Consider the following 24995-nt stretch of genomic DNA (forward strand, 5'->3'; position numbering starts at 1 on the left):
GGCGCCGCAGCAGCAGCGAGTTCTGCACCTGAGACAAAAAGCGCCGCTCACATGCAGAGTAATGGATTTATCTTGACAGGATGTAACACTGCAATGTTCATACAGACATTAAAAAGTCAGAATACATCAATTTAACCATATTTTGAAAAGTACAGGAAATAATATTAATTTTAATATCATAGGAACAACATAAAGACATCTGTAGCTCAAAGTGGATTACACTGGATGTAAATAACTCTGGAGGTTTAAGTAACAGAAACAATAATTCCATTTGACTGAATGTAAAAACACTGAAGTGCTATTTGTTCAAAGCTACAAAATACATTTAAAAAGCAGGGAGCGGTTTTATTTCCTTCAAGGAAAAAGTACTATAAAATAAGTTACAGTACAGTGACACTTGTCCAAAACAGACTTTTTGTTCCCATCTTCCGGCCTTTTGCATGAACAAAACGGGAAAGTGGGAGGAGCAAAGAGGCCGAGCTTGAAAGTGGTCGTCTGGCCCCTCCCCATCAGAAAGTTAGAGCTGTTGTCAGTGACCATGTCTCTTCACGCCGAATAGTGTGTCACCATCAGCTGGGTCGGGGGGGTCTCTGGTAGAAGAAACTTTGTACTTCACAAGCTCAGAAATCTTAAATACTTCATGTTGAGTCACATTGGGGGAGGGTGGGGCGGTGTCCTCATACGTCGTCGGCTGGCAGAGAAGGTATGTTGAACCGAGGTCTCGTAAAGAACGCGATCTTCTCTCTGTGGACCAACAACAGTTGAGGGGGGTTATTTGGTGGAATCGAAGGCTTTGAGCTGCGACGGCTTTGTGGAATCTGCATGCCGCTGACTCAACACATGCATGTGGGCTAAATAGGTCAAACCAATGAGAGGGGGAGAACTGAAAGCTGCAGGAACTTCTGACCGTCATGAATGTGCCCCCCTGATGCCACTTTAGATTCATTCTTTAGGAACATATACAATTACACTAAAAAAAGTTCATAACTTTATTTTCTTCTAAATTTAAAAAGGGTTTGATAATTTTTTTTTATTTTTTTTACAAAATGTCCTTTGGTTAAATTATGTTGGAGAAAAGAAGATATTTCTTTACAGGAAAATATTTCCAACTTTTTTTGTTAAAAATTTTGAAACATTCATGCACACTCACATACTGAGTGGGAGATGCTAAAAACGGACCATACCATTCGGCGGTCAGAGGCAGACCACTCTACCTCTACCACAGCCTCCATTAAAAAAAAAACCATGAAGTTTTGGTTACATTTGAGATGTGTTTTGGTTCTGTATGGCTTTTGCTGTTAAAGCATCAGTGTGCTCCAGATTTTAACCCCTGGAACCATCAAGAAGTTTATGGTGTTATTCTTTGATCTTCTGCCCCTGCAAGGGTGCTGGTGTTGATTTTGCCCTTAAACATGCCCCATGAAGGGGCACCCATATTAATTTTGCCCTGAACATGTCCCATGCACGGAACACCCTAGTTGATATTGCCCTGAAACTTCCTAGAAAAAGGCCCACCGGTGTTGATTTTACAATTACCATGTCCCCAGAAAGGCACACTGGTGTTGATTTTGCCATAAACATGCCCCATGAAGGCGCACCCATATTAATTTTGCCCTGAACATGTCCCATGCACGGAACACCCTAATTGATATTGCCCTGGAACCTCCTAGAAAAAGGCACACCGGTGTTGATTTTACAATTTACATGTCCCCATAAAGACACCGGTGTTGATTTTGCCATAAACATGCCCCCATAAAGACACACCTGTGTTGATTTTGCCATAAACATGCCCCCATAATGACACACCTGTGTTGGTTTTACAATAACCACCCCCCCATAACGGCGCACCTGTGTTAATGGCTGCCCCTGAACCTGCCCCCACAAATGTGCAACTGTGCTAGTTTTGCCATAAACTTGCCACGATGAGGGCGCACCTATGTTGATTTTGCTCTGAACATGCAGAACAATATTCTACCAGAAGTCCACAGAGAAAAGCTTACCTGAAGGTTTGCACCGGTAGGGGCTCCTTCTGGCTCTGCCCCCTCATCTGCAGAACCTCTTTAGATGCCTTCCTCAGCCTCCTCTCGGCTGCTTCCTCCTGCCGCTGTTCCTGCTTGCTCTGGCTCACCTGCAGAGATAATACAGTCAGCTGCTGCTGTGTGAGCAGTGGGGGCAGCTTCTCCTCCCTCCTCACCTGTCTCTGGGCCTCTCGGAGCAGGCAGCGGAAGCGATCATCCCTCAGGGCCCAGTGGGGAAGCTCAGAGGTCTCGCTGGACTGCGGCTCCTCCAGGCGCACCTTCAATTCTCTGAGCGTGCTCAGTTCCTCCATCAGCTGCCTCTGACGGGTCCTACAGGCCTGAAGATCCAGCTCCAGGTCCAGGGAGGTCCGCGTCGGCTGCTCGGCCAAGGAGGAACGATATGGCTCCTGTTGTCACACACAAAACACCAAAATTAAAAACACTTTACATAAAAAACTGACACTGCTTTTAAGGCTGAGGATAAAGAAGTATTTTGGAAACTGTACCTGCTTAAAGCGCAGCGTTCTCCTTTCCAGCGTGTTCCTGACAAACGGGGATTTCTTTGGTAAAGTCGAGCTATCGCTGTCGCTGCGGTACAACTGAAAGGATGGCAAAAAGCAGCACTGAGAAGAAGAAGAGCGGCACCAACATGGGTGGAGCACGATCCATCTGCTCTGCCAGCAGACCTACGTCTGACCAACATCCCTAAAGACCCACTCCAATAAAAATGGTGTTTTTGGTGTTTTTAACATGTGTGTGTTTTTACAATAAATCCAAAAATGAATGGAGTGGCTGTTTGAAGCTTCACATAATCAAACTGAAATGAAAAATGGAAACACATTAAACCGACTTGTACTCTGAGATCTGAAGTTCTTTCTGTCCCATCATCAAGAAATAATCTTTGTTTTGTCACTGAGGAAGAAGATGACCTTCCAGAATGCCTTTACCTTCCTCAACTGGGTAGTTTAAGTGCATGAAAATGACAAAAAATAGTTAATTTACCCAAAACAAAACGTAGGTGTGTGACCAATAACTGACTTAATTAATACCCAGCCTGATCGATCTGTCTTAGACAAGTTGTTCATTGAATCAACTAAAACCAACATAACATGAAATAAATAAATTTGATCAATAGTGGAAAATACCGTTTAGATTGAGTCATGGTAGGTTTATTTGTATGTAAGGTAAAAACGACCAATCACAGCAGACAACACACATGTGATGTCAGCAGAAACTGACCAGTCCATCGTTCCAGTCCAATGAGTGGAAACACTTTGAATTTAGAAAAGTCATGTGACCATCCAGTGTTCTAGAATGTTCTAAGAATGTTCCTTTGGATTCTTTGGATGTGGAAAAACAACAGTGGGCTGAACTTTAGGAAACGAAAATGTGAATGGATGTGACATTCATTCTAGTTTGGACACATATTTCATTTACACTTGATGATCTGGAAGAAAAACAAAGAATCTGGAAAACTTCACTGTTCAGTAGCAGGAATTTCTCTCTGAGTCACACTGGTGGAAGTTTTGGCTCAAGATGAAAAACATGTTGAAAAAACAAACTTTTTATTTTTTTCTCCAAGTGCTTGAATGTTTACTAAACCAGTCACGGCATAGATTTTCTCTGAATTCCTTTTAAACTCACCCTGCAGACATACTGATTCCGAGCGCCAGGCGAGAAGGTCTGCGATCGCACTATGGTGCTGCCACGCATGAAAGGAGAGGCGTGGCACCATCGGCCCCCCCGCTCTTTCGGCCGGACTCGCACCGGCTCTGGGAACCCCCCCTCGGTCATGGTGGCCTTCTCCACCTGGGACGGAGTGAGCAGACAGAGAGTGTGGGCTTCTGTGGGCGGCTAAGAGGATCCTCCTCACGCTGCAGTAGACCTCACCTTCACTGCTGAGGGTTTCCCTGCCACCCGCTCACAGCGCCCCCCTGTGGTGATGCAGAGGCCTTCAGCACACAGCCTCTCTGAGCAGGGCAGCGTGAAGGTCGTGCTGTTGCTGCAGCCGCTGTCCACCGACTCGGCCTGCCAGCTCCTACAAAACACCACAGAGTTGTAGAATCTAAGCTTTTAGGGATAACAAAAAAAATGATTTCAGGACAACAACTTTTACCTCTCAGATGTAGCCTCCCCCCCGCGCTCATCCTTCTTCTCCAGCCTCTGTGGATCTGCGTCCCGCTCCTGCAGGTGGGTGGTGCTGGTGCGTGACAGCAGGCTGCAGACGGTGTCCTGAAACATCAGACCACAGTCTACCATTTGGTTCTTAGCGGACAAGTATGGAGCTAAAGTACAACATAAAAGATTCAAACATGAATAAAGTAAAAAGAGTTGCTTAGTGCTTCAGATGTGGCTGACTTCAAAAGTCCTGCAGACCGGATAGACTCGTCTGTTCAGATCGACAAATCTCATGTTGGCTTCAGCGCTTACCGCCGCTCTGGGCCTCTGCTCGTCATCCTGGCCTTCGTGCTGCCTCTGGGGGGCCGTGCTCTTCTGTTCCGGCCTCTGCGCCTCTGCCCCGCCCAACATCTGGACCCGCAGCCACTGGTACCCCATCTCTGCGCTGGCCTCGCAGTCCACCAGGCTCAGCTGTGCTGCACCCTGCAGGAGGAGCAGACGTTTTGGTCAGAAGCTGCGGCGTCGCTGCGGCGGCCGCCTGGGTTTCCTATTTAGACCCACCAGCAGCTCCTCCTGAGTCTGAGGCCCCAGCGTGCAGACGGACAGCTGCAGAGTGCACGCCGGCAGCGCGTTGGAGGGCACGGGTATGCGGAAAACTTCATTGAAGCTCATCTGGTGCTGCGGCTCCAACGCTGTACAGCAGTGGAACGCACAGGGCCTGCTGGCGTCCGGCGGAATCAGGTGCACCTTCATAAACCTTCAGGGCGACAGACAATGAAATTCAGACGAAAAATGCAGATTCCTGATGATTTTTGTGACTGATTCACATCGGAAAACAGCCTCAGATGCAGGAGGACCAAAAATTCACCTGTAGCTCACATTCAACTGGACCATCTGGTTCTAACAGAATACAGGTTAAAACAAGATCCGAATAAAATCCAAAGGGAATGATCATATAATTGACAAAAACTAGAGGGTGTGAAAAAGAGACTCTGCAACAGACAAACCAGGTTCTGTTCAGAACCCGACCGACACCTTCATCTGCTGCTGTGGAGCCGTTAGGTGTCCCGGCAACATCAGCGCCGGTTGAGAGAAGATCTTCAGGTCAGAAACATTCTCAAGGTGAAAATCCACAGAGGAGCAAAGATTCTACTTTTGTTTTTGACAACAACAAACAACAAAAAAAAGAGTTTAAAGCTCAAGCCTGTGTTTGGAATAGTTCCCTGGCTCCATGGTGAAAACAGCAGGTTTCTTCCTGAATCCCTTCATCCAGATCCACAAACCGTCCCACCCATGAAGGGGGCTTCCTGCACCAGGCAGGAAGTCCACAGCAGAGACTGCAGCTCTAGAATCCAGGGATGATGGAGCCAATGACCCCACCTCCAGTGTTCAAAGAAAAGCTCAAGTAATCCTCAAACGATAATGAACTGAACGTGTGGAGTTCCAGACCAAACAGCACAGAGGAACCAACATTTCAAAGGAGTGATGTGTTTGACAGCTCTGCCATCAAACAAAACACAGTGGAGACAATTTTCCAAGAGGGAAACCTTAGAGAGGTTTAACTTTGTGTGTTTGTGACCAACAACAACACGTGTTAAACTACTGTAATCCTTCAACCGTTTATGCAATGAATGTCATTCCAGCAGATTCTGATATCGAAATTGTAAAATTAACACTTCACAGTAGTAAGGTGTTTATGCAATCAACGTCTGATTATGACGCAGAGAAGGACGGCTTTGCCCCAACGAAGTTTTCTCTGCCTCAGAATCAGCGGATTCACGTTGAAAGCTGAGGAGTCTCAGGCTCTGGGCTTCAAGGGCCGGTGTGTTTTCTAACTAACCTGCCATCGAAGAACCTTACTAGCCAAACACACCGGATCCAGGTGATGTTATGTATGAACCAAATGAAAAGTGGAAACCAAAAAAGCATTTGGACCAGCAGCTTCTGTTGTTTAAATACTCACACTTTATATCCTTCTTTCACAAGAGTGCAGTTCAGGTTCTTGAGCTGCAGCAGGTGGAGGCACAGAGACTGAGAGCCGGACTCCCACCTGGACAGGGAAAGTTCATTTAGACTCACAGCGCGCCGGATGGACCCTTACGGGGGGGGGGTACTCACAGCAGTCCCAGCTGGATGTGAGGGGGCTCACTCATGGACGACAGCTCTTTCATGTAGGTCAGCTCGTCCAGCTCCTCTGCCCTGTTGAAGCCCCCCCAAAAGAGAGAAAATGATGCTCTCCTTCTGGACTAAAGCATTGTGGGTGGTGTAGTTTCTTGAGGTTGGGGACGATGTCCCGGTGGACGTCCTCTCACCTTCTGCCCCAGGCCTCGAACACGCCGCTGTCTGTGGCCAGCGCGTCCTCAGACACCCCCGCGGAGACTCTTCTGGCTCTCCTGCTGCTCCTGTTGCCGCTGTTTCCCCTCAGAGTCACTCCTGCACAAAAACAGCGGCTGAGTGTTTCTCCTGGAACAGGGGGGAGGGGCCGGTATCAACCCACCTGTGGAGGTGAACGCCGTCTGAGCGGCGCCGTCTCTGTGGATCTTCTCCAGCTGGTGCGCGGAGGGGGGGCTCAGCGCGTCCAACAGGCTCTGCCCCCGCAGCCCTTCCAGCAGGCCGCGGCCCGCCTGCTCCATGTACTCCTCTGTCATCTGGGTCAGGGGGCAGTCCTGGGGGGCCGAGTGGTACGGAGTGTCCATGGGGGAGCTGGGCGGCGACAGGGACGACAGCGAGGACCGGGAGGACAAGGAGGCCAAGGACTGCGGGGCATCGTGGGAGCGTTTGGCTTTACTCTGGTTCAGAGGGTCCGGGGTGAACAGGCAGCAGTCTCTGGACACGGCTTCTGGGGGGAGGAGGTAACGGAGGTGGGAATCCAGCGGCTCCGGGGGGCCCTCGTGGCGTTCGTACTGGGGGATGCCGTAGATGTCAGTGAAACTGATGGAGCTGAGGGAGCCGCGGCTGGAGGTGAGGGAGCCGCGGCTGGAGGCCAGGGAGCCCCGGCTGCTGCTGGAGGACACGGTCAGGGAGCTGGCAGACAGGCTGCAGACACGCAGGACAGACGGAGGCGTCAGCAATCACAGCCAGGAGCGTTTCTATGACGACCGCAGGATTATTGGACACGTTTTCAGCTTTTACACCATCCTGGCATTGCAATGTTCAAGAGAGTGCAGGTGCTTCGTTTGAATTTATAAATGTGTATGTATTAAACGCCGTGCATTAAGTAATTCAAACCTCTGAATGCTTTATAAAGTTTTCCCTTTTAAGAGCAAAACACGTCAAACATTTAGCTCCAAAAGTTTTAACCTTGTGAGACTATTTCACTCAAACCTGACTTGAAGATATTTTTAAGCTTTTTTACTCCATTAAATTTACCCCTTGATGCTTATTGATGCAAATATACAATATAGGTTAAGGTATTGGACTTAAATGGGCTAATAATCTCTGCAACTTTATTGCTTTTGGTCTTTTACAGACATTGTTTAACCTTTCTTTTGAAAAACGTTTCTTTTTCTTTTATTGTGAAGGACTATTCTCCATCATTTCCCTTTTTGAGTTTAAAACAATTTCCAATTAGTTTGTGTTTATAGTGTCTCTAAACCTCAGGTTACCATCAGGTTTTTGAGGCTGATCCGGCTAACTAAGCTTTAGCAAAGATAAGGGAAAGTTTGACTGATTTTCAAAATACAGGTTTGAACCACCATGTGTGTGAAGATGGTCAGACTCAATATGAAAACTGGACTGAGTGACCCTTCCCCCTTTTCTTCCAAACAGGAAGTACCAACTGGTTCCAAGAAGCCTAAATCCCATAGACTTCTAGAGAAATATAAACAGCTGTTAGTTATTCTATTGGTCAGAATAAAAATTCTTGCTCTGATCCATTTTTCAAAAATGTCTTTGATGATTCTCATTTTTCTGATCTTTTCTGTAGTTCAAGTTATAAACAGATCAAATAAAAAAAAATGCCGTATACTTGTATCGTGCTTTTCTACCTTCCTCGACCCACCTTACACTGACCCACCAGAGGCAGGGTGGGGGACACTTAGACACACGGCAGGAATCAAACCTGCAATCTCCCGATCGGAGATCTAACGCCCTACCTCTGCACCACGGCGACATGTGATCTGGCGATGAACATTTGATTGACAGATTCACCTGAGCCCGCTTTTAACAAGCTCACTCCTGACTGGTGACAGGGGTTGCCACGGTAATGTTGACTCAGATCGACTTGGACCAATCACTGCTTACTGGCGGGGTCTGGCGGAAATACGGAATAACTTTTGCTTTATAAAATGTGCTGTAAATAAAGAAAATCCCCACTTCTAATAACGGAAGCTGCTTCCCTTCAGCGCTCAGAGTTACAGTGATGGTGGGAGTCTGCTCGTTCAGTATCTCTGAGTCACAGATTTGGGCTTTCATCTGTCAATCAAAGGAAGTACTTGAAAAAAGACAGGAACCTTGGATGGCGAGTGTGGCTGCACCTTTTCAGCTGGGAATGAAGGTAAGTGGTGATGCGCGTGGCCTCCTCCAGCTGCCTGAGCAGAGCGTTCCTCTTCTCCTGCTGCAGGATCCTGTCAGGAGGTGCAGATCAGCGTCCACGTCTCCAAGGTCAACATCAGAGCGTTTTCCCCTGCCCCGGCAGGACTCTCACCTCTGACTGGCCCCCTGGCTCTGGGAGCTGTGCGCCCTCTGCAGCTCCTCCTCCAGCCTGCAGCGCTCCTCCTCCAGCTGCTGCAGCGTCTCCGGCGCGTGCTGCTGTTTGCTCACCAGGATGAGCTCCTGCAGGAGCGCCTCCTTCTCGCGCACGAGCTGCAGGAAGTCCCGATCTCGGTCCGCCTCAGCTCGTCCTGACCAGCTCTCACTGTCCAGCTGTGCTAGTTGGTGCTGAATGCTCTGCACCCTGAGGAAGAGGAGGAGGAAGAGTCAGACGTTACTCCTGTTTGGGGGCGTTGTATTTAGGACAGATAGATGAATTCTTTTATTTTAACACCTTCATACAAAGATCACAGAAGGACCATTTTGGGATTTTCTTTCAGACATTTTGTCATAAATGGCTCCTCACTAAAACGTATCCTCGAATAAAGACATTCGTTTAATTGTCCACATTAAAAGAGCAGAAATCAGGTCAGGAAACAACCTAATTAAAATTTATTTTTTGGGATTTTCTCACATTACTGTTGAATTTGTCTCATGCACTAAAATGTAAGCATGTTTGAAGCCTTGAAAAAAAACAACATCAAAGTATGGTGGGGGGGTGGACAGAAAGGGGCTGTGTGAGATTCTCAAATTAGTTCTCAAACTTTGGGATTGAATCACTTTTTAGTCACTAAATAATCCGAAATAACCAGTAGATATTAGAAAAAGGTGTAAAAAGTCAGTAAATGTTCAGACTTGTGACTATCAGTCTGCATCTGATTATGTTTTGATCAGCTTTCATAGAACAGACCAGAACAGAACATTTTCTTTGCTGAGTCCATAAATTATTAAAGACTCAATGAAAAAAATGTTACTTCTTCTTTAACTGATCTTTAATTTTAAAATGAAAACTTAAGGCTAGATTTGCCTTTAAAGCAACAAATTACTTTTTACAGTTTTTACAGTGTTTATATATCATAGGTTACATCCTAAGCTGAACAGAATTTGTACAGAAGACACAACAAAGGGGGGATTGATTGACAAGTTCAACAGCCAATCAGAATGCAGAACACAGTGTGATGTAAAAATACGTTTAAAAAACTAGCGAGACCATTAAAGGTGAACCGCGATATAGCAAGGGCAGTGGTGGTTTTTTTCACCTGTGGGCAATGTGGGCGGTCTTCAGGATGCAATCTTGCAAAGGCACCCCAAAAAAAATTTTTTTTATATATTATTTTCCTCCACAGGTTTTTTAGACTAAATTTTCCATTTCCACGTGAAGTTAATAAAAAATATGTGCTAGGACGCCCCCACCATCATGTCAACTCGTTCTAACGAAGATTTATGCGCTCTCTGTTTAGAAAACGCAGGAAGAGCGTGCGAGGGAAACAAACAGTTTTTCATTGGTAAAATGAACATTCTTTATTGGGTTTTCTGGATTATTTAAAAAATCAAAAAACAAAAAATGAATCTGCATCAAAGTGAATTTGTTTCCATCCTCTCACTCATCCTGATTCTGGGTGTTTGACAGATGGAACAGTCCGTTCAAGGTCGCAGGGTTGTGGATACAGACAAAAGATAAAAAGGAAGCATCAGATGCCCAGTTTAGGAAAAACAAAAAAAGAAGAGAAGAGGAAGAAAAACACTCCAATGATAAAGATATGACAGCAGTGTGCAAATTAACATTTGCTAGGTGCCAAATACAACCAAATTTACTGATTGCCACATGACTACAGAAGGTTTGAACTTAACAAGACTAGTCTTGTTAATTAGCTTCTTGTTAAATTGTTCCTCAAATGTTTACTTTAATTATGTGAAAATGATTTTCTTCAAACAAAACTGGCTTTGAAAGGCAAACCTGAATTGATTAAATGAATAGTACTTTTGTATTTGGTGACTTGACTTTCTCCTTCTTTGGTCTTAAAACTTTGAGCATCAAGTCCTTTCATTTCAAACAGTAATGTCCGTTGTGTTTTTTTTGGTTTTGTTAGACGTTAGAAATAATTCATCCATGTATCCTAAACCAACCACGAGTGAAGCAGTGCTAACAAACAGCTCCACACTTACTTTTTCTTGGCTTCATCATACTGCCAGTTCAGTTTGACTTTGTCCACCAGATGGGAGGAATCTTGGGAGCCGCACTTCAGGAACACAAGAAAAACCAAACATGAGGGGCCGGTAGGTCCGATTACAATACTGGACATGCATTCCAGCAGAATATTTGATAGTGTGGGGAAGCGGTGGTGGGGTCAGGACCACTCACCTCCCCCACGATGTCGGTCTGACAGCCCGTCTCGCAGAACTGCTGCAGGCTGCAGGGCTTGCCCGCCGCTCCAGAGCCGCTGGCCGCCTCGCCAGCAGAGTCGCTGATGGACAGGAAGTTGTTCTGGAAGTTCATGGTCAGCTTAGCCAGGCTCTGTTCCGTCAAACACCAAAAAAGAGGAAGGTCAGTTAGACAAAGTTAGAGCCAGAGTGAGATTGACAGAGTGGTCTCAAACGCCAACTGAAGAATCTTAGTGTGAATTATAGAACAAGGGTTACTTAATAACAGTTACTTCCCACTGAGGATGTGGATTTACATCTGGGAAAAAACACGCTTTGACGAAAGGATGCAGCTGAGCCACATCGGCCACTAGAGGTCAGTGTCAAAAGTGCAATCTGCCACTTGGAGGCGCAAATGGCCTGAAAATCAAAAAGACAGAGGGGAGTGATGACCTGGATGAGGTCCTGCCTCTCCTTCTCGCCGCTGCTGATGGCCTTCTTGATGCTGCGCAGCTCAGTGAAGATGGCCTGAGCCTCGTCCAGCTTGTAGTTGGTCTGACTGCTGGACATCTTCCTGTCAATCCTGCACGGAAGCATCGACACGCTGACTCAGCAAAGAGGTCCGACACTAGCAAGTGAAACTGAGCGATGTCGAGCAGCTTTACAGATCCTAGAGGAAACTTTTTTCAGAGGAACTCAGGACTTTTGCAGACAAAGTTTGAGAGGGAAGCAGCAAACATCAAGACATGCAAACTAACGGACTAAATCAGGCATGAGAATCTCCCTCAGCCAAAACTAGTACACTTGAAGTCTATTTTATCAAATATTTCAGAGTGTAAGTATGGCAAGTATAGTGTAGGAAGCATATAAACTAAATACCTCTTCAGACTAAATTGGTACATTTTAAGTTTACAATACATAATTAGTATAAGTAAGTACATTTGTAGTTTCCTGCTTCACTTTCAGTATATACTGAACAGTATGTACTACGTGTAGTACATTTAGATTTATGGTGATGGATATATTAATCATTTCATCTCATTTCTTTAACGCCAGGATAGAATAAAATCTACTGAAATGACATTCCAACAGACTTCCTTCATGTATTTCCTAATATTTTTGTCTATTTTCTTGTCAAATGAACTTGATCTAAGACTCAATGACTTCACAGATGACATTCACTGAAACATACAGACTTTTGTACAGAAAAAACATCTCTAACTTATTAATTATTACTTAAAAAGAGATATTTCTTTGAAAAAAAAAAACAATTTAACAGAACAAAGTAGGTCAATCTGACTAAATATGGGACACATATACTCCAATAGTGTTTGGGGTGGTGCTCAATCACAACGTGGCTTTTAGTGTGGGAGTCGCCACCATGAGCTGCAGGCCCCACCTCCTTTTTCTTCCACCGTGATTCCCCGTCTCTGTTTCTGAACCTGATGAATCCCAAACATCCAGTGTGGAGCCAAAACACCAAACGTAAAACCCAGAACTCACACTGGGAGTTCTTCAGGGAGCGTGGAGGTGGGGGTGGAGGGTGGAGGACCTGGCGTGGCGCCCCCTTCGTGCCATGTGGCCTCTCCTCTCACCGCAGCCCACTTCCCTCAATCCCCTTCAACAGCAGGTACTGTTCGCCCCCACCTCCCACCCCACCGACCCTGCTTTTTTTTTTCCAAAACAAGCCCTGCTTTGTCCCTGCCGCCACCCCACCCAGCCCCACCACCAGGACCTGAGACTTGATGTAAGCATAGTAGAAAAAAACATGGAGGTCACCTGTTGTTGGCAGAACCTTTGGTTGATGTTTCTGCTGATGGCTGTGGATCAACTGAACACCTCGGCAGAGTTCTAGCAGTACGTTATTACCAACAGTTGAACCTAACACAAACCTGACAGTCTGAGTTTGATCTGTGGTCAAACTCAGCGGCCTTGTGGTAGAGTCTGAAACTGGAAGGTCATGAGTTCAAATCAACTATTGAGTCGTACCAAAGACTCTATGGGACCCAATGCCTCCCTGCCTGACATTCAGCATTGAGGGGTTGGATTAGGTGGTTAAACCACCTGGACAGGGCGGTATCTGCAACACTGACTGTAACGGTGAATGGGACTGAGTGACGCCCACCCCCTAGCGTTCCCAACAGGAGGTACCCACTGGTTCCAAGAAGCCAAAATCCTATCGACTTCTATAGAGCAACAAACAGCTCTCACTCATTTTATTTTATTGGTCAGAATAAACATTCTTGCTCTGATACATTTTTTAACATCCTCTTAATTATCCTCGCTTTCTTAAATTATCGTTTTTCTGCAGTGCAAGTTATTCAAGTTATAAAGTAATCAGATGTCTCGATAGAACTATGTAGTCTCACGTTGAGCGTTCAAAACATTTGATTGGCAGATAGTTTGTAGCCCGTTTTAAACGGAAGGGGTGTGGCCTTCCAACAAGCTCACTTCTGATTGGTGGAAGTCTTTGTCATAGAAACTTTGACTCAGACTGACTTGGACCAATCGCTGCTTACTGACAATTTCTGGTTCAAACATGGTGGCGTCCAGTTTGGTAAAAAATGGTGACAGAATTGACCTAATTGGTTGTAAAAATAAGTAATTTTCTACTAGTGATGTCACACTCACTCGGTCCAGTTCTCATATACAGTCTATGGTCCGCAGTTCACTATTCCCCCAGGGGGCGGGGTCAAATCCGGTGAACAAATTTCTTACACCTATGTATATGACAACCCATGGGACTTTAAATGTAAGATCAGTCCCTGCGTCTGACACCTGACATTGAGGGACAGGACGGCGTTCAAGCTCCTTAGAGTTCAGACTCGTGGAGGCGGATCAACCATGACTTTGCTGATCATAACGCAGAGATGTGTGGGTGTGCAAAAACACTTTTCCTAATCTGATGTGACATCATGCTGGCAGCAGTTAGCTTTACTGCTGACCACATCTCAGATTGGCTGGATCACAACAGCCTGGAGCCTTTCTCCTGATCCCAAAAACCAGCTCTGACGAACAACCAGCGACTCACGCGCAGAAAGGGGCACGTACGCACACGCCGACCCCTCAAGAGGTGGATGCACCCATGTTTTCTGCAAGCTGTGTATTCTCCTGGCTATTCTGGGAATCACTCGAGTTGTGTTTTATCGGAGAGATAAGGGACTCTCTGCCGGGACGCAGGAAGTGTGGAGGAATTTGCTGCCAGATATTTCTGTGTTTTTGAAACTGCTTTGGAGTCCACACCTCCCCCTTCCTCCGTGGAATAACTTCCTCTGCAGGCTGAGCCTTGGCTCCCTGCTCTCTACTGGTGCATCCTCTTCCTGAGGTGGAGTCCGCTTTTCCATCAAAAAACTCCCTACATTTGACTTTTTCTCAAAGCCCCTTTTTTCTTTTTCTTTTGCCCTGGCAGAGGCGGGGCTTCTATTTCCAACATGAAATGTGGACAAGCTCAGAAATGATGCCGTGCGTCTGAGCAAAACCAAAATCCTCGGAATAAAACGGAGAAGGTTCTCTGCAGCTGTAAAACCTGAAAAGGGTTTTCGTGAAAATGAGCAGCGGCGGGTGGAGGAGTGGAGCAGAGACAGTGGAACATGAAACACGGAGGGAATAAAAGAGGAGGAAGAGGCCGCTGGGTGGGGAGCAGCAGGGCCCAGTGCGGGAGGAAGGAGAAGGGTGGCTACGGGGGGAAGGGCGGAGCGCGGACAAACACTCACTCCTGCAGGGTCTCTACTCCCATTTCCTTATACTGCAGCTCCTGCTTCACCTGGGCCAGCTCCTGCTTCAGTCTGAAGAGCTGCGGACACAAGCGAGCGCCGGGTTAGTACGCTGCACAGTAGCCTTCTCTCACGGCCGCCGCCGCAGCGCTAAACTGCTGAGTCAGGACCATTCACAGCTGTTTGTTCAGCACACATCTGCTCATTATGGATCAGCTTGGAATTAGAACTCAAGGGAGTCAAATGGCAGCGCGGCCTGCTGTGTGGGGCAGAAGTGACCACGGAGCATCAGTGTGTAACGCAGGGGGCGGATGGATGGATGCACACACACGCCTTCAGCACCGACATCTAAACTCACAACTAAACAAAAGAGACCAAACAGGAAATGCTTACTTAAGATAGTCTTTAGGTTTTTTTAGGATAAATATTCAGAGAAAATTTCTATCTTTACAAGGAAAACAAACTTCTTAAAATTTAGTGTATTTTTTAATGTTTACGAGTAAATGTGTGTTTTTACCTATTCCTTGTTTTAGTTTTTGATCTTTAACTTTAATAGGATTTTGTTTTTTTGTTTGTTTTTAAGGTAATTTTCCACAACTAAGACAGAAAAAAACGACTATAAAGACCCACTCCAATGAAAATAGTGTTTCTAACATGTTCTTGTGGCATTTTTCTAATGATAGAGGACATATTTAAAGAAAATTAAGCTTACACTTGCATTTCTAATTATTTATTTATTTAAATCATTGTTCAGTAGCAGATTTTAAAAAAAACTTTGAAAACTGTATTTGTGATGTAGAAAACGCTGGGCGGGTCATAAGCTCACTGCTCTGCTCCATTCTGATGCATCCACTTGCGGACGACTAAATCAATGCACGTCTTTGTTTTCCCCGTCTGAGCTGGAATAATCCTCACCATTTTTGTGGAACCAGTGATGTTAAATTGGGGGTGTGAGGGGCTGTAAGCTAGTGGGAGAACATCGGAACAGATAGATGACAGGAAATGAAGCAGGCTTACTCTGTGCCAACAGTCCCGCCCACAACTCAGAGGTGAATTTCTAATGAACTCCTGCTGCTCTGCAGAAACCATGTCCTAAAAAATGACAGATTTTTGTACATTTTGGCTAAAAACAGCATAATCATAATTAAAATACCATTGGGAATACTTTTACAAAAGATCAAAAGATGATCGAAGTGGGACTTTAAAGTAAAAAAAATTCTCCAAAAACTTTGTTTTGAGTAAATTGCTAAAATGTGGGAGAGGTAAAAAGTTTAAATATTTAAGGCATGACTTAGCAATTTACAGACACTTCAAATTAATTTTGAACGACTTTACTATGGACTCTTCAAAAGAGAAGAAAGATTCAGATAATTCAGAAGGCTATAAGGCTGCGTAGCCTATCATTTGTCCTATTGTCTTTGAACGCATCACATTTACAGGGCCACGGTGATTGGTCGAGATGCATTATGGGATATGTTACAGTTTTTGCAGACAAAAATGAAGAAAAAAAACAAACAGCTGCAGCAGCTGCAGAAACTGACTTCTTTACATCAACAGTTTAGAATTATTGCAGTGTCGTTTCTAAATGTTACGATTTTTGGGTCATAATCCCTTAAAAATACATATTTCAGAATTGATTGAATAAAATTTCAATATTTTTATAACTATCCAGACAGGCGACACAGTTTGTGTAACTTTGGGTATTTTCAGTTCATCTTTCAAAACTTTTAATTGTTGAGGAAGGCGTCCGTTCTCACCTTTCAAATGGTAGAACATCAGCTGGAACATTTGCTTTACTGACCGACTTACTTTTACGTGTTACGGTGCTGATAGGATGGAATATTTCATATTTCTTTCCTTCTGAACTGTCATCTTTCAGCTGAGTTGTGGGTTTGACGGCGCCATCGCTGCTGCGACTGATCTGAGCCGCTGTAAGCGGTGGACCTGTCCTTTGATGATGATCTCATCTTCGTCCCCCTTGGGGCACACCAGCTCAAAGCCACAGTATCCTGTCGGAACCTGCGCCCCTCTCAGCCCGGACGGGCCCCTCATTGTTCCCGGCCGGCGATGACTTACCCGCTCGCGTCTGCAGGCGATCTCTGCTTTGATTTGGCCAGGGTCGTATTTCGAGTTGGAGGATGAGCCGGACAGAGCTGGAACACATGAAAGAGGCGCTGACTTAGAACTGGTAGTCATTTGGGGGGGGGTGCGGCCTGCAGATGCCCCCGGATACTTTGAGTGACAGCTGGGGGGGAGGTGGGTGGAGGTGTTTGAACATTTGAATTGGTGAGTGGGCTTACTGCTGCTGACTGAGTGGTTGTCCTCGGAGAGCTCACTGAAGAGCAGCATTTCCTGCTTGGCCAGCTCCAGGCGCTGCTGCTTCACCAAGTACATCTCCTTCTTGGCTTTGAGGGCCTCTTGGGCCACCACCAGGTACTCCTTCAGCATGCGCTCCTGCTCCTGCCGCCATTGAGTCCGCGGGTTTTCGATCTGGGTCGTCTCTGAAATGATCAGCAAACGATCGCACAACGCAGCAAAACGGAGACAAACTGTCAACAAACTACCGGAACCAAACTGGATTCATCATTGTTTAAGAAAACTCATATTTGAAGAACTTAAGGAAATGTCTCACTGTTGATGTGGTCGATGTAGTACACGCCCACCTGCTGGTCATAAACCTCCTCCCATCCCAGAGGCAGTTCATCGCCAACACAGTCGGCGAACGTCAGCGGTTTGGTGATTCTGGAGCCGTTCACAAAAACAACACATCAGACTTTAATCAACGCCACTGTCCAGATGCCGTTTGCTCTGAACCTCCAGCATTCCCAACAATTCTGACAATCAAGCAAGCAGCTAAGGAGGAAAAGCAAACAGTTTAAATAACCAGGCTGACGTATTATTCCCCACATTTTATAACCAAGAGAAGCAAAACTAATTATCCAAAACCTTTTACACAACAATAATTCTACATTATAAACACACAAACAAACCCAAAGTTATTTGTTTCCACGACTGGATAAAAAGCCCTGAAAAATTCTTACAGAAAGAGCAGATAAAAACCACAAATTTACAGAAAAATGGAACAGATGAGACACAAAAAGACAAATGTGTCCAAACATTCAAACTCCGACTGTGAGACCTCCAAACAATCCCTATGAAGAACTTTCTCTTCTTCTTTATAGCCTTTTATGCAGGCGACAAAAACGTTCCTTCTGAATCTCATCCAGACACGTCTGTACATGCAAAAAACAAATTTGTTTCACTTCACGGACTCTAGAGACTGCAATAAAATCCCATTCCAGGAATACATAATAATAATAAAAGTAAAATAAAATATTTTTTAAACAAAATTCACAAAAACATTAACCACAAAGCATGAAACACCAAAGTGAAAGCTGACAAAAGACTCGTGAATTTCAGCTGCTCTGCAACAGACTGGAGACCGGTCCAGGGTGTAGCCCACCTTCACCCAACAGTAACTGGGATGGCAGATGGATGGATGGATGGATGGATGGATGGATGGATGGATGGATGGATGGATGGATGCATGGATGGATGGATGGATGGATGGATGGATGGATGGATGGATGGATGGATGGATGGATGCATGGATGGATGGATGGATGGATGGATGGATGGATGGATGGATGGATGGATGCATCAGCTGCTCTGAGGTTTTTTAACAGAAAACCTTTAATGGTGGGATGCTGATTTCAGGCTCCAATAATCCTTTGACCCCCAAAGACATGCCTCCATGTAGGGTGTCAGTTGGATGTCTAACTTTTAAAAATAAAGGTAAGAATTTAAGTACAGTATCCTCTGAACTTTTCAGGGAATGATCCATCAGTCCTGAATCGTTTCAGTTTTGTAAACACTCAGGAAATTAAAGCAGTGAAGGTTGTCTGTGCAACACTGCGGCCGGCTGAGACTGGCCCCAGTGACATCAGGATTACTACTGACACTGACTACAACCAATACACCGCCATGCCATCAGCACCACCAGCACGCCCTCATTTGGGTGGGACCCTACACAAAGAGGGGTGAGATTCCCACTCGACATTCCTCAGGAGAGAGGATCTACTGAGCTCACAGAGGAGCAGTCTGGACAGTCTCACCTTTCCATGTGTGTGCCGCCCATTTCATGTCATTAACCTACAGTCAGCCTCTGCAGCGTGTCTGCGTCTCGCCCACAAAAACAGACAACATCCGAACTTTTGCAAAGATGGATTTGCATAATGTGCAGATAAGAAGGAAGGGTCTGTTAGCCTGGGGGCGGGGCTGGTAGCACAGACACTTCCTGGGAGGGGCTGTTCTCACTTTGTGACATCACAGTGTGAAAACCCACTTGTTTCTGTGGATTGGGAGGGGTTGGTGCTCAGAAAGCAGGTTTTTAGAGGAATGCTCAGAAGTGAGTGAATGCCGCTTTGGGGTTGTTGTTTTTTCAGGGGTTAACATTATAATACATTATAATAAAGCTCAAAAAAGGAATTTTGCATGATATAGGCGGTTTAAAAGAACTCTGACCAGCAAAGATAGGAGGAGTTCATTCCATTAATGTTTCTGATCGGCGTCAGCATCTGCCAATTGTTGAGAAATGACCTTCATGATCCACGCTTTCATAAATTTACCCAAAAGGATTCTTATCTTCAGCTGCGTGAAAGTTTTATGAGGCATCTGCTCCCAAAGAATCCTCCAAACAAATGTAAATTCTTTACCGCTTCCCAAACGGGACCTCCGGCAGCTCCCAGCAGCTGCTGCTGCTGCGGGTAATTCTGGCCTTTAGTATCTGTTATAGTGAAGTTACCATGGCAACATTAAAGATTCCTAACAAATAGGAGCAGCTGAGATCTCCAAAGGCAAAGGCATCCCCAGAATAAGTTGAGGAGACATGGGATAGGAGGAGGTTTAAAATACATTCTTCTGCATAAGCAGATCTGAGGGAAGCAGTAAAGCAGATCATCCAAACAGATTTGAGATGTTTGTTTATGGCGGTGATGGCTGATCTCAATCAGGTTGAAAAGCTACAAACATTTTCACTCAAGTGTTTTACATCCAAAAAAAATTACTTTTTCACAAGTTACAGCATGATCTCCCCCCAAAAGTGTACAACTGAAAAAGAATTTGTGCTAAAGAAAGGATATGAAAAAATATTTGGAATTTTAGAAATAAACACTTTCAAGGTTTGTTTGTTTTTTTAAACAAAAAAATAGCAAGAAAGTAGAAAAGCAAAAAGCATCTTAGGGGATTTATCCGGATAAATCAAATAGATAAACTTTCTAACAGGGAAGTATCCATCCCAACAGTGATGGGCTGGTAATCCTAGATAAATGTACCTGAAGCGGAACCAGGAGACAGACTTTATTAGGTACATCTTGCTGGTACCAGATTGGACCTCCTTTTGCCGTCAGAACTGCCTTAATCCTTGGTGGCACTGGCATAGATTCAACACGGTACTGGAAACATTCCTCAGAGAGTTTGGTCCTTATTGATCAAGAAACCAGTCTGAGATGATTCCAGCTTTAGGACATGGCGCCTTATAGCGCTGTGACAGTGTGGGATTTTTGATCACCGCTGTGAGGAAGCAGCAGGAGCCGTGGTGTCGGGATTCTTGCCCCCCCCCCCCCACACACACAAAATCCTCCAGCGGGCGGCCGCGTACTCAAAAACGCACGCAGCTTGTAATGAAAATTAATACAATGGAAATTAATAATTACAACGCAGTAAATTTGTTGTATTTCCTCGCGAGACGGAAACTTCTGTTGTAGAATGAGGATGTGTATGTGCTGCTGAAACCACGCGTGTATGTGTGTAAGAGGAGGGAGCGCGTGCAGCGCAAGAGGGAGTGGAGGAGAAAAGTAATTGAAGGTAATTAAAGTCATTGAAGTCTGAACACAGTAAATTATCAGCAAAGATGAATGTGTCTAATGTGTTTATTATAGTTCCAATCACGCACCATTTGCAGAACTTAAAATAAAAACGTGCGGTGATGCGGTCATCGTCACACTCCTAGCGCCTTATCCTGCTGGAAGTAGCCATCAGAAGATGGTTCACTGTGGTCAGAAATGGATGGACATGGACAGCAAAAATACTCAGGTAGGATGTGGCATTGCAACCATGCTTAACTGGTACTAAAGGAGGCTTAAAGTGTGCCAAGAAAATATTCCCCACACCATTACACCACCACCACCAGCCTGAACCGTTGGTACAATGCAGGATGGATCCATGGCTTCGTGTTGTTGACACCAAATTCTGACCTGACCATCTGAATATAGCAGCAGAAATGGAGACTCATCAGAACAGACAATGTTTTTCCAATCTTGAGTTCCTGTTGCCTTTCTATCAGCTGGAATCAGTCTGGCTGTTCTCCTCTGACCTCTGGCATCAACAAGACATTTCCCCCCTCAGAACTGCAGCTCACTGAATATTTCCTCTTTTCAGACAATCCTCTGTAAACCCTAGAGATGGTTGTGGGTGAAAATCCCAGTAGATCAGCAGTTTCTGACATCATCAGACCAGCCCGTCATTCTGAGCTTGTTTGTCTGCACAAACAACCAACATGTTCAGAAACCATGAGACAGGCAGGATGGAAGCTTCTGGTTACACAAGTCCTCAAAGCAAACCTCCCCAACACCTCTACTGACATCTTTTATTATTGTTGGTATGAAGAAAGCTCCAGCAAAGGGATGGGAAGCTGCACGACGTCAGAGGGAGGATAATCCTGAACCGCTCTTTGACCCAGATGGGGGTGTGCGCGCGTGTGTGTGTGACACGACACATCCTCTCCCAGATCTGAATCTCTGCATCTGAATGTTTGATTTGTTTCTGTTTGTGGGTCTTGTGACAGCAGCAGCCTGTTTTTCCACAGCAGGCTCCCACAGAAGAGCAGCAAACATCTGGAGGCTTTATGCCCCAAAAATGTCGAGTTGTTGCTGCTAGAAATGAACTCTTTGGTCCTCCTGAGAGATCCACCTGAACCTGGAAAGATCTGCACAGCGGCCCGACACCTGCCCATCGCCAGACTCCCCTTACAAATCTGACCGCACTAAAGCTGAGCTGAGGTTTGACTGGAACCCCACAGCAAACAACAGAAGTCACTAAAAAGCCAGATTTTACTCTTGCTACAAGTGACAAACCAATGTCTCTAGTGCTGAGTAGGGGGGCAGGTATTCAGATAAAAGTTCTTCAGTTCTACTCTTTTAAAAATTTGTGATAGATTGTCATTTCGTCAAGCATACTGTGACACATGTCCTATCGCCAGACCAGCCAATATATAATCCAAGTGCTTAGCACAGATTTGATACAATTAAAGTCCCACTCTGATCATCTTTTGATCTATTGTAAAGCGTTCCCAGTTGTCTTTCAATTATGACTATACTGTTTTTAGCCGAAGTCAAACAACCTGCGTCATTTTCTATGACATAGTTTCTGCAGAGCAGCAGGAATTCATTAGAAATTAACCCTTTCTCTCCCCGTTGCAGAGCGTAGCAAAGAGCTTGTGGCCCCTCCGGTTGAATTTCTATGCCACAAATCAGGTCTTTTTCTAACAGCATTACTTCGTCTTCACCTGATTTACAACAATTTGAATCAAGAAAGGCTTGGAAATGCAATTTTAATCTTAAAGGGTCTATATCATGTAAAATGTATTATAATGTTAATTCCTCACAAAAAACACCACCAGAGCGGTATTTTGATCCGTTCACACATTTCTGAGCATTCCTCTAAAAACCTGCGCTCCGAGCACCAGCCCCTCCTAATCCACTAAAACAAGTGGGTCATCACATTGTGACGTCATAATGTGAGGAACAGCCCCTTCCAGGAAGACTCTGTGCTGCCAGCCCCGCCCCAGGCTAACATACACACACCCACTTTCTCTGTGGAGTTAGCAGTGATCGGCTAAACACTTTCCTTTTCTATGCATAATCTGCACATCCATCTTTGGAAAAGTTTAGATGTTTGTTTTCATGGACGAAACGCAGACACGCTGCCAACGCCGACTCTACAGTAGGATGACGCCATGAAATGGGCGGCACCCACAAGGAGTGAAAGGCGGGCCCTCAAAGATCAAGTCGTCTTCTTTCCACGTTGGAAATAACTCATTTCATAAAAAATGTGTTCTTAAGTGTATCAAAGTTAATATAATATCATCTAAATAAATATAGTTTACTCTGAAAGGCTTAAGAAAAGTGTAATATAGGCACTTTTATTTACTTTACACATGTCCTCTGTCATCAAAAAATGCCACACGAACTTGTTAAAATCACCAAGAACACCATTTTCATCGGAGTGAGACTCTAGAGCAGGGGTCGGGAACCTATGGCCAGCCAGCCATATATGGCTCTTTTGATGGTCACATCTGGCTCGCAGACAAATCTTTAATTATAAAATATTTTTTCCACTAGACCAGTCCTTCTTGGGAGTGATGCGATGCCAAAGGGGCGTAGTAGTAGCGGTGATTTGAGAAAAAAAATCTGCGCCACTATCAGTTCACTATAATCTGTTCTATCACAGATTTTGTAATAGCCTGAAACCTGTGAATTGCCGTCCTGCAGCTGTGCGCGGGATGTGTGAGGAAGAAAGGGGGGGGGGGGGTAGTGGGCACAGGCAGCAAGGTGAATCACGCACGGATTGTCAAAACTTAAAACACGCTGCTCGTCACACACTGTGAGTGTGTGTACTGACAATGTTTGGCTCCACGTCTGGATGTGAGCAGTCTTTCTCACATCTAAAGAACATTCAGACCAACCTACGATCACGTTTGACTGATGGAAGTCTCAACGCCCGCATGAAGCTAAAACTCACCATGTATCAACCAGACTAGACCATCAGCAAAACCACCATGCAGCACCAGAAGTCACATTAATGGTAAGAAATACTAATCAATTATTAGCAACAGCATAACAATGTTATTAAAAAGAATCTGCAGACTTGTTGTACTTTAAAAGTGTTGAAATTACATCAAATGCACACATTCACTTGAATTTTTAGTTTTAAACATTTTGTACTGGACTGAGTTGGACTGGGTGGCTGTTATTGGGTCACATTCTGGAGTTCATTAAACGCATCAAGCAGAGATGCTGATTGGCCCTCAGTTCTGTCGCTCAGCCTGTCGTTGGGTAGTTTGGACCAATGGGGTTCAGCTATGGGCTGAATAAGGGAAATAGGAGGGCTGGAGCGGGAGCGGGGGAATAAAAATTTGGGGGGAGTGCTCTCGGCGGGAGAGATTTAGGAGTTGCTGAATAAGTTGTACAGCGTTGGTTACAGTTTGCAGTAACCAGAATAAAGAACCTTAAAAGAGATTAGGTCTCCGTGCCTCAGTGTGGGAAAGGGATGCTACAATATTGTTTGGCTCTCACAAAATTACATTTAAAAATATGTGGTGTTCATGGCTCTCTCGGCCAAAAAGGTTCCCGACCCCTGCTTTAGACTAAAGCGTAGTTCTGTACAGAATTTTTCTGTCAGAACCATTTCCATAACTGAAGGCGAGTTTGTCCTCAGCTGTGAACACACGGTTTCTAATGACTCATTTGGACTGCAGACATGTTCCCAGGCTTGTTTTAATGTGTGCAGAACATCACTTCCTGCAGGAATGTGCAGAGACTCTCAGACGGGAGAGCTTTCGTTTAGACTTTGAGTCTCTGATATGTTGCCCATTTGTGTTTTGAGATGTAATAAAAATTGCCATCGGTTTTGTTCTTAGGTTTGAAACGTTCCGTGCTTCTATTTTAAGTAAAAGTTCAAATGAAATTTAGAGAAGAGTACAGACTTTGTTAGCGTTCCCTTGCAAATCATGAACCCACCACCTCTGTGCTTGAAATTTGACAGTTGGTATTGATATGATGCATTTGAGATTAGACTTCAGATGTTTTTTCGATGTTTCTAGCTCCGTGTTCTTCTTCCCTCTTTTCGTTGTTGCTAAAAGTTTTAAAAAGTTGGATTGTCTCTGCTTCTATAAAGAAGAGTTTTTTCTTTTTTTTTTGAAACAGGAACAGGGAAATTCCTTAAACACTATGATGAAATCAACAAATCAAATAGAATTGATCTTTATGACCATCCACATCAAATCAAATTTACCGAGCACTTCATTTTTTAACCCCTTTTGCACTCACATTAATTTACCCACAATGCTACATCTTTATCTGTGTGGATGTTTGCTTCGGTGAAAAACTCTGGAATGGAACAGTGGAAAACTGGAGATCAGCTGATCCTCAAAGTTACACTCACAAAACACAGTTCATGTATGCAGAAATCACACTCA

General features: G+C 44.9%; 1 protein-coding gene across 3 annotated transcripts in view; it reads right to left on the reverse strand.

Moving 5' to 3' along the window:
* Positions 1-52: 52 nt before the first annotated feature.
* wwc3 (WWC family member 3) overlaps positions 53-24995 on the reverse strand; it is a 46145-nt gene continuing 21202 nt past the window's right edge. For 2 of the 3 annotated variants that reach the window (XM_078945706.1, XM_023954080.2), the window contains exons 2-23: positions 17373-17482; positions 17041-17241; positions 16817-16893; positions 14741-14820; positions 11481-11610; positions 11029-11181; positions 10833-10906; positions 8782-9030; positions 8588-8701; positions 6634-7172; positions 6449-6569; positions 6255-6335; positions 6100-6186; positions 4698-4893; positions 4449-4619; positions 4135-4250; positions 3909-4056; positions 3663-3827; positions 2525-2617; positions 2195-2425; positions 2001-2128; positions 53-744 (exon numbers count right to left, since the gene is read on the reverse strand). In XM_078945706.1, coding sequence (XP_078801832.1) covers positions 678-744; positions 2001-2128; positions 2195-2425; positions 2525-2617; positions 3663-3827; positions 3909-4056; positions 4135-4250; positions 4449-4619; positions 4698-4893; positions 6100-6186; positions 6255-6335; positions 6449-6569; positions 6634-7172; positions 8588-8701; positions 8782-9030; positions 10833-10906; positions 11029-11181; positions 11481-11610; positions 14741-14820; positions 16817-16893; positions 17041-17188 — 3168 coding nt within the window. In that variant the 5' untranslated portion in view covers positions 17189-17241; positions 17373-17482 and the 3' untranslated portion in view covers positions 53-677. The remainder of the gene's footprint in view (positions 745-2000; positions 2129-2194; positions 2426-2524; positions 2618-3662; positions 3828-3908; positions 4057-4134; positions 4251-4448; positions 4620-4697; positions 4894-6099; positions 6187-6254; positions 6336-6448; positions 6570-6633; positions 7173-8587; positions 8702-8781; positions 9031-10832; positions 10907-11028; positions 11182-11480; positions 11611-14740; positions 14821-16816; positions 16894-17040; positions 17242-17372; positions 17483-24995) is intronic. The other variant, XM_011473820.4, reaches the window with a different exon arrangement.

The sequence above is a fragment of the Oryzias latipes genome, chromosome 4, assembly GCF_053564925.1.
Source record: "Oryzias latipes strain Hd-rR chromosome 4, Olatipes_Hd-rR_3.1".
NCBI lineage: Eukaryota > Metazoa > Chordata > Actinopteri > Beloniformes > Adrianichthyidae > Oryzias > Oryzias latipes.